At 37.0% G+C, this 8,714-nt stretch overlaps 2 protein-coding genes across 2 annotated transcripts; one reads left to right on the top strand and one right to left on the bottom strand.

Moving 5' to 3' along the window:
* Positions 1–1,837: 1,837 nt before the first annotated feature.
* On the top strand, positions 1,838–3,898 carry LOC106418410 (RGG repeats nuclear RNA binding protein C-like). The gene is made up of 7 exons (XM_013859111.3): positions 1,838–2,171; positions 2,410–2,662; positions 2,758–2,823; positions 2,919–3,042; positions 3,161–3,319; positions 3,392–3,448; positions 3,530–3,898. Exons 1-7 carry the CDS (start codon positions 2,015–2,017, stop codon positions 3,722–3,724), a joined length of 1,011 nt encoding a protein of 336 aa, XP_013714565.1. The 5' UTR covers positions 1,838–2,014; the 3' UTR covers positions 3,725–3,898.
* An 88-nt stretch (positions 3,899–3,986) lies between these two features.
* Positions 3,987–6,368, bottom strand: LOC106418411 (ras-related protein RABD2b). The gene is made up of 8 exons (XM_013859113.3): positions 6,159–6,368; positions 5,326–5,398; positions 5,123–5,170; positions 4,990–5,037; positions 4,834–4,905; positions 4,578–4,733; positions 4,376–4,479; positions 3,987–4,290 (listed from the first exon to the last, which is right to left on the bottom strand). Exons 1-8 carry the CDS (start codon positions 6,170–6,172, stop codon positions 4,194–4,196), a joined length of 612 nt encoding a protein of 203 aa, XP_013714567.1. The 5' UTR covers positions 6,173–6,368; the 3' UTR covers positions 3,987–4,193.
* Positions 6,369–8,714: the final 2,346 nt, after the last annotated feature.

The raw sequence follows: 8,714 nt of genomic DNA, 5'->3' as shown, positions 1-8,714 counted from the left end.
ATCAGTGGTGGTATACAATCGGTTTACGTACTAATGAAGATCTTTATACTGGAGCTATTTTTCTATTATTTCTTTATGCCCTATCCTTAATAGGGGGTTGGTTACACCTACAACCAAAATGGAAACAAGAGTTTCATGGTTCAAAAATGTTGAATCTCGTCTGAATCATCATTTGTCAGGACTATTCGGGGTAAGCTCCTTGGCTTGGACAGGTCATTTAGTACATGTCGCTATTCCTGCATCCAGGGGGGAATATGTTCGATGGAACAATTTCTTAAGTGTATTACCGCATCCCCAAGGGTTAGGTCCACTTTTTACGGGTCAGTGGAATCTGTATGCTCAAAACCCCGATTCAAGTAGTCATTTATTTGGTACCTCCCAAGGATCAGGAACTGCCATTCTAACCCTTCTTGGGGGATTCCATCCACAAACGCAAAGTTTATGGCTAACCGATATGGCACATCATCATCTAGCTATCGCAATTCTTTTCCTCATTGCGGGTCATATGTATAGAACTAACTTTGGAATCGGACACAGTATAAAAGATCTTTTAGAAGCACATATTCCTCCGGGAGGACGATTGGGGCGTGGGCATAAGGGTCTTTATGACACAATCAATAATTCGATTCATTTTCAATTAGGCCTTGCTCTAGCCTCCTTAGGAGTTATTACTTCCTTGGTAGCTCAACACATGTACTCTTTACCTGCTTATGCGTTCATAGCGCAAGATTTTACGACTCAAGCTGCGTTATATACCCATCACCAATACATTGCAGGATTCATCATGACAGGAGCTTTTGCTCATGGAGCTATATTTTTTATTAGAGATTACAATCCAGAACAGAATGAGGATAACGTATTGGCAAGAATGTTAGACCATAAAGAAGCTATCATATCCCATTTAAGTGATTCAGTAAACAGAATAGAAATTCCATTATTGCTAGATCGAATTCTATCTATATGATTCGGTGAAGAATGAGAGATGGGATTTTTAAAATAAACGGATAAATGATAAATTCAAAAAAGATGCTCGGGGGTGGAAAAGAGGGAACATCTACAATACCCTGATTTAATCAGATACAATTTGAAGGGTTTTATCGGTTTATTGATTAGGGTTTAATAGAAGAACTTTCGCAATTTCCAAAAATTGAAGATATAGATCACGAAATTGAATTTCAATTATTTGTGAAAACATATCAATTGGTAGAACCTCTGATAAAAGAACGAGATGATGTTTATGAATTACTTACATATTCTTCTGAATTATATGTATCCGCGGGATTAATTTGGAAAACCAATAGGAATATGCAAGAACAAAGAATTTTTATTGGAAACATTCCTTTAATGAATTCCCTTGGAACTTCTATAGTAAACGGAATATACCGAGTTGTGATCAATCAAATATTACAAAGTCCTGGTATCTATTACCAGTCAGAATTGGATCATAACGGGATTTCGGTCTATACCGGCACCATAATATCTTCTTTATTATTCCATATATATATATATATATTATAATATGTAACAGAACACAAAATAAATAATACTACTTAAAATAATTTGTATACACAAGTCCAATAGTATATTATATAATTTTCATATTTAATATAAATTTAAAATAATATAACTATAGTTTTTTCAAATACACCAGTAAAAATCTTTAAACATTTTTATTACGTAAATTAAATTTAAAAAAAAAAGATTTTTTCACGCTTTTAAAGTGAGGATTATAACCTAGATTTTATGAATAAATAAAATCGGTTAGACTGGACCGTCCCAATGACAATACGGAATCACAAGGTCCGGTTAACAAAACATTGCAGATTAGGTTTCAAGCGCATAAACTTTAACCCTCCGCCGCATATTTGCTAGGGTCTTCCCACTAGCTACTCACTCCTCACTCGATTCTCTTGTTCCATCTTTGTCCTCTTGTTGAACTCGTCTAGTCAACAAGGCTTAAAACCGATCAAGCAAGCAGTGTTTTCGTGTGACTCGTTTTTTTTTGATTCCGGAAATGGCGAGTTTGAACCCGTTCGATCTCTTAGGAGATGACGCTGAGGATCCAAGCCAGATTGTTTTGAGTTTACCGAAGAAGGTCGAGAAAACAGCTCCTGTTCAGCCTGCTAAAGCCGCTAAGTTCCCAACCAAGCCGTCTCCTCCTTCTCAAGCTGGTAAAATGTTTCTTTGATTCGTAACAGCTTTAGTTTTTCAGAGTAGCGTTTGACTGATTCAGTTAAAGTGAATCTTGTTGATGGTTGTAATAAAAGATAGATAGACAAATGTATGATTTTGTCATTTGGAGGGTTCGAGTGTGTTACTACTGTCTTAGTTTTTTTTTTGTAACGTGTAATAAAAGCATCTATGTTGTCATTTGCATCATTATCTTGAATTTTTTTTGATAAAATGTAGTGAGGGAGTCGAGGAATGGTCCTTCGGGAGGTCGTGATGGTGGTGGGCCTCCTCGTGGTTCGTTTAACCCCGGTGGAAACAGACCTCATGATCCAAAGGATGGACCAAAGGATGGAGAAAGGAACGGTGGGTTCCGCGGACACCGTGAAAGTGGTGGTCGTGGAGGTCACATTGGTGGATTTGCCAATGGTAAAACTGGTGATGTTGAACGCCCAAGGAGGGTCTATGACCGCCGTAGTGGAACCGGTCGTAGGTAAAGCTTTCTTTTTTAGCTCTTCTACTTTGGTTACCGACTTACTGCTGCTGTTTGTGATTTTTGTTTGTTTGTTTTGACTTGATGTTTGCTAGTAATGACGTGAAACGTGAGGGTGGTGGTCGTGGAAACTGGGGTACTCCTGAAGATGATATTCAACCGTAAGCATCCCTCTCTTCAGTGTGAACTTCCTGCCATTTTTGTTTGTACCTATAGAATGAATGAGTAATAAACTCTTTTGTTTGTCTGATATTAGAGCAACCGAGGAACCTACAACGGAGGTTGAGAAGAGCCCTGTTGCTGAGAAGGAAGGCGGTGAGGATGCCACCACTGATGCAAAGAAAGAAGCTCCTGAAGTTGAGCAAGAGCCTGAGGACAAGGTACAGTATAAACATCATCGGCTACTTTTAACATGTTATTTGAGATGAGAGAAGTCAAAAGTTTTAGCGTCAAGGAACTATGTAGACTAACTTTGAAATTGGTATGAGTTCGTTGTAGGAGATGACGCTGGAAGAGTATGAGAAGATTCTGGAGGAGAAGAAGAAAGCTCTGCAAGCCACAAAGGTGGAGGAAAGGAAAGTTGACACCAAAGTGTTCGAGTCTATGCAACAGCTCTCTAACAAGAAGTCCAATGATGAGGAGATCTTCATCAAGCTGGTGAGAATCTCAATTATTCTAGTTTTTATTGTTTCTTATAGAGCAAGAGTTGATGATGCTGGTGTTTTCCAGGGATCCGACAAGGACAAACGCAAAGATGCTGCTGAGAAAGAAGAGAAGGCCAAGAAGGTCTTTGTTTCTTTCTCTTAATACAAGTCTTTCGGGTTTGAACAGTGTGTACTGAATCTTTGCTTTGTTTTGTGTTTACAGTCGTTGAGCATAAACGAGTTTTTGAAGCCGGCTAATGGAGAGACCTACAACCCAAGAGGTGGATACCGTGGAAGAGGAGGTCGTGGACAGAGGGATGGAAAAGTCAACGGAGGAGGAAACCAAAGGAATGGAGGAGCCTCTGCTCCTGCTCCAGCTATCGGAGACAGTGCTCAGTTCCCATCGTTGGCCAGCTAAAGACACCCTTTCTGATCCTTCCAAGCATCTACCTATCTATCTATCTCCACTCTCTTTTAGTTTAATTTTGTTGTCTTAGTTCTCCATCATTTTTTGGTAGCTTTGACTTTATGATGGAAAAACAAAATTATAATATCCTTTTGTCTCACAAAATTTTAGATTCTTTTGATCTTATCTGCCATAGTTTATTTACTGTCATATTAATCTAATCTTTAAAACATGAATTATATATTTCGGATTTACATTCTGAGAGTGGAGAAAATAGAAAAAGGCTACTTTGCTTTATTTGCATGGAAGGACCTTTTACTAGAGAATGTTGAATTTCAAAATACATCGGAAAAGAATAGCAAAGCCATGAAACAGAAGAAAAGGAAGTGTGTCAATTGGGGAAGTCTTCTTACATGCAATGCAAACAAATGATTATAATGGTGTAATGATCCAAAGAGAACTTGTTGAGACTAATGGGGAATCAAGAAGAGCAACATCCTGATTGCTGCTGGTTCACTGGCTGTCCGCGAATCTGGACAGTCGGTGGCTTGGCACCTCCAGATGGTTGGCTAGCCATTCTGCAGACAAAAAAACAACAAAACGGTTTTAAGTATGGAAGTAAAAAGGGGCTAAGGAGCACAAGTAGAGAATCTAATTCCAAACCTGGTCTTAATAGCAGCAGTCATGGCCATGAAAGCTTCTTCAACATTGGTTGCATTTTTGGCACTTGTTTCCAAGAAAGGGATCCCAAGTTCATCTGCAAACGCCTGTAGGAGGAGGAGAAGGGGATAAAACAATGTTTATTATTATCATTTCGACAAGGTTTACACAAAAAGAGGCCACTTGGTTGGTTTGGTTTATTTACCTGAGCTGTCTCAGTGGATACAACCTTCTGTGAGGTGAGATCGTTTTTGTTCCCAACGAGCAGCTTGTTGACATTCTCACTGGCGTAACGGTCGATTTCATTAAGCCATTGTTTGACGTTGTTGAAGCTCTCTTGGTCAGTGACATCATAAGTGACCTGCCAAGAAACGTCAATTGTGAGGGTCAACCAAAAGAAGGATATATCATGTATTAACAAGAAAGATGATTTGATTTGTTGAGAGAGTGAGAGTGCATACAATGATCCCATGAGCTCCTCTGTAGTAGCTGCTGGTGATTGTCCTGAAACGTTCTTGGCCTGCTGTGTCCCACTGTGTACACCAAGAATACCAACAAGGGTGATTAAGTGCTCTTTGTAAAAATTAATATTGCTTGTGCAGCTCAAGAACACTTACGATCTGGAGTTTGATTGTCTTTCCGTCCTGTTCAACTGTGCGGATTTTCTGGACATCACATCATTACTAAAAGATTTAATACTTTTTATCCCGTTTTTGGCGTATTAACAAGCAAGGAGAAGAGGATGCTTACAAAGTCAACACCAATGGTACTGATGTAGCTATCCAGGTAAGAATCATCCTGTACACACGAATTCGAGATATTAAACTGTAAGAAGGCAAAGAGTAACAACGATACAAACAATAGTGTAAACAGAGAATGGAGTAATGGTTTTCGAGAAACAAGTATTGAACTTTTGTTCAATGTTAAAAGGGACAGAAACTAGAGTTACATACAGCAAATCTTAGAAGCAAGCAGGATTTTCCAACACCAGAGTCACCGATAAGCAAAAGCTTGAACAGATAGTCACTGCAACAACAACAAACAAAAAAGGAGAAAAAAAAACATCATTAAGACAATCTAAGTGAAGCTTATAAAAACTCATAAAGATGATGTCTTTTGTCATGTTTCAAACATCTGAAAGATATGGTGATGGGTTTGTCGGCATAAACCAGAACAATGAATCCTCTTACGAAAGAGTGAGATCAAATGTCATATATTAGGCATGTTCGTTCATTAAACGCCGCGACCAACGCTGGCGACTGAAATTTGTTCGTAATTTTCTTATGCGCTGGTCGCTGGTGAAGGAAAATAGAGAACGCGCGTTAGAATAATCGACGGATTCCGGTGATGTTTGTGCCGCTGAAATAAATAGCGTCACCGTTCATCTTTTCTCTCTCTTTCATACGGCTGAAAAACATGGATGCTCTTCCATTTTTTTTTCTCGCGTCTGTAAATTTTCTCGTTTTCTCTTAAAATTTCAGTCGCAAGTGTTAGACGCGGCGTTTAATAAACGAACAGGCCTTTTAATGTTACACCCTCGAATCTAAACTACGAGAATTTCTAAGTAATCAACATAAACCGCAGATCTCAGTCAAATTCGCCTAGATCTAAACCTATGCAAATCGATAATCGATCAGACAAAACTAAACACAAAAAAAAAGACCTTAAACGAGGGAAATTGGAAGGATCACATATAAAAAAAAAAAAAATCAATACGAAAAAGCTGGTAATTCGATCCAAATCACATCCTCGTAAATATCAAATCATGAGAAGAGAGGCGTCTTACTATTCAGGATTCATGGCTAAGTCTCCTATCTAGATCGATCTCCCAACGTATAGAGAAGTTGGCTCCACGTCTGAACAAAGACGACAGAGAGAGAGAGAGAGAGACCTAAACGGTGAGTGGTTATTTACTTTTCTTTCCCCTTCGGCTTAATAACTGGTCTCTTTTTTTTTTTTTTTTTTTTGTGTCAAAGACGCGGTTAAGAAATGAACTAGTGGGCCCCACGCTTTCGCATTTTAAATGCTTTCTGTTTGATGTTTGAATGCCGACCCCAAAGAAATGGGAAAGAATTAGCCGTTTTGAGCTACTTATAATAAAAATAGGGCAGCTTTAGCTATTGAGATACTTTTTTCTAACTTCGTCACATTTCATTTAGTTTTCAAGTTAAAACAGAACTATATACTAATCAGTATGATCCACTATCATCTCTCTCTTATCGTTTTCATTCTGAACTCTTTTTTTTTTAATGATTGACTTTTATCTTCTTCTTTTTTATCGTTTTGAAGTTTTCATCATTCTCTTTTTCAATTCTTTTTCAACAAATCGTCATGAGGTCTTTGGACGTCGTGATACGCAGGAGTCGGGCAGCGTCATCAAGAATTTGGCACTCAGCCGTGGAGATTTAGAACAAAATGTTAAACAAATCAGAAACAAAAAAAAAACAGTTTTGTTTGAACTTTTGAATGTAAAACCATGAATTATGATTGAAAATCTATCAGATCTGGACAAAATACATTAAAAAGTGGAGAAATTCGTAAGGAATCGTGAAAAATAGGTGAGAGAGAGGCGGAGATTAGGGTTTCTGGTCGACAGTGACCAAGAAAGAAGACGAGGTTCTTTTCGTAATTTTTCATCATTAATGAAAAAATCAAAATAAAAAGTTCGTGTGTACATTACTTTCAAACTGTATATGTGTACACCTAATTTTATGTTATACATCAAAGGGATTGTGTACACAATTTTCTCTTTTTGTAGGTTTTCTATCTCAATAACTAAGCATCTACGACTTCATGAACTCACGATAATGTTAACACAATGTACATGTGAATTTTCTCCCTTCTTCCTATGTACACGCAGGGTCAGACATCTTTGGAATCTGACTGAACCCAAATATCATCCTTCACATTTTAGTTAAGAGCTTCTGATTAGTGTGTGTGTTTTCATAGTAGCTTCATGGTAGGTCTTAGCTTGATTAATTTCTGGTTGTTTTACATATGTACACTATCATATTTAGCGTACACATGTACACCTCTTTATTTAAAAGATGTCTGGCCCTGCGTATACAAATCTGACTGAACCCAAATATTTTGGTATAGAGGTGCTTGTATGGTTATGGTACACACCCTTTTGTACATGTGGATATGTAAAGCGATGTACACATATATAGCACTAAAACATTATACATGTGGAAATTTTAAATGAGATTTATACTCTTACTAGCCTATAATCTTCTAATCTCCGCAACAACCAAATTAAAATGAATAACATCTCATCTATATAAGATTTGAGTAATATATGACATGATTCAAAATGTGTACCCTTTTTTGGCTTAAAGAGGTAAAAATTATTCTTCTTTGAAGTGTAATTGTAGCCACATGTATACACTCTTACGCTTCTTAACGCTTCATTCACCCAACTCCGTTCTCAACGGCTACCACGGCGGATTCATGTCAACGAAGAAGCTTCACAGCAGAGAATGAACAGTTGAGAATTAAGCTTGGTTGTGGCTGTGAATCGAAAGAAGGAGGGGACGCATAAGAGATGCAAAAACAAAATATTTGCTTGATCTAGATTGCATATTTAAAAGTCTCGGGGAAAATTCGTTAAGAAACTTGAACATATTAGAAGTTTGAGACAAATAGGAAAGGTTATTTTGTGTACACTTTGTGACAAGTACACGTGTACATAAAAAATGAACCAATATATGTGAACACGTTGTACACATATAGGTGAATTGGTGGTTGCTTACTAAAACAATACCAAAATACATAATAAATAGATCAAGTCAAACTGAAAATGGTGTACATGACAATAGGTGCACACATGATTTTGTGTTTTACTCATATTAGCTTTGATTTTAGTTCATTTAATTTATTTTCCAATGCATTTAAGAATTAAAACATGAGTTTAAGATTTTAAAGAGAATACACGATTTTACGATATATTTCTTTAGTAATATACTATGTACACATGTAAAGATAAAGATGTACCCATGTTGTCTTTGTATACATGTAATTATGTACACATGTAAAGATGTACACATGTTATCTTTGTACACATGTAATCATGTACACATGTAAAGATGTACACGTGTTGTACACATGTACCCATGTACATATAAAATCATGTAGTACATTTTTTGCAATTTTATTTAAAGAGTGGCATTTTAGTAAATATATCTTCGTATTTCCCAGATTTTTTAGGGTTTCCTGCAACAATTATTGCGGCTACCATTGATTTCTTTCATTTATTTTTCATTCTTTTGCATTTTAAGTGTAGATTATACTTCAAAATTGCTGCTTTATCACTTCTAAACTGATTTCCAACTTTAGATTTTGA

The sequence above is a fragment of the Brassica napus genome, chromosome C9 (assembly GCF_020379485.1).
Source record: "Brassica napus cultivar Da-Ae chromosome C9, Da-Ae, whole genome shotgun sequence".
Taxonomy (NCBI): domain Eukaryota; kingdom Viridiplantae; phylum Streptophyta; class Magnoliopsida; order Brassicales; family Brassicaceae; genus Brassica; species Brassica napus.
This window is presented reverse-complemented; position numbering and strand designations above follow the sequence as displayed.

Coding starts and splice junctions, on each gene's coding strand:
- LOC106418411 (XM_013859113.3), bottom strand. Junction 5,171..5,325: donor GCTTGCTTCTAAGATTTGCT/GTATGTAACTCT, acceptor TCGTGTGTACAG/GATGATTCTTACCTGGATAG. Junction 5,038..5,122: donor GTACCATTGGTGTTGACTTT/GTAAGCATCCTC, acceptor TGTGATGTCCAG/AAAATCCGCACAGTTGAACA.
- LOC106418410 (XM_013859111.3), top strand. CDS start 2,015: ATGGCGAGTTTGAACCCGTTCGATCTCTTAGGAGATGACGCTGAGGAT. Junction 3,043..3,160: donor AGCAAGAGCCTGAGGACAAG/GTACAGTATAAA, acceptor AGTTCGTTGTAG/GAGATGACGCTGGAAGAGTA. Junction 3,320..3,391: donor AGGAGATCTTCATCAAGCTG/GTGAGAATCTCA, acceptor GGTGTTTTCCAG/GGATCCGACAAGGACAAACG.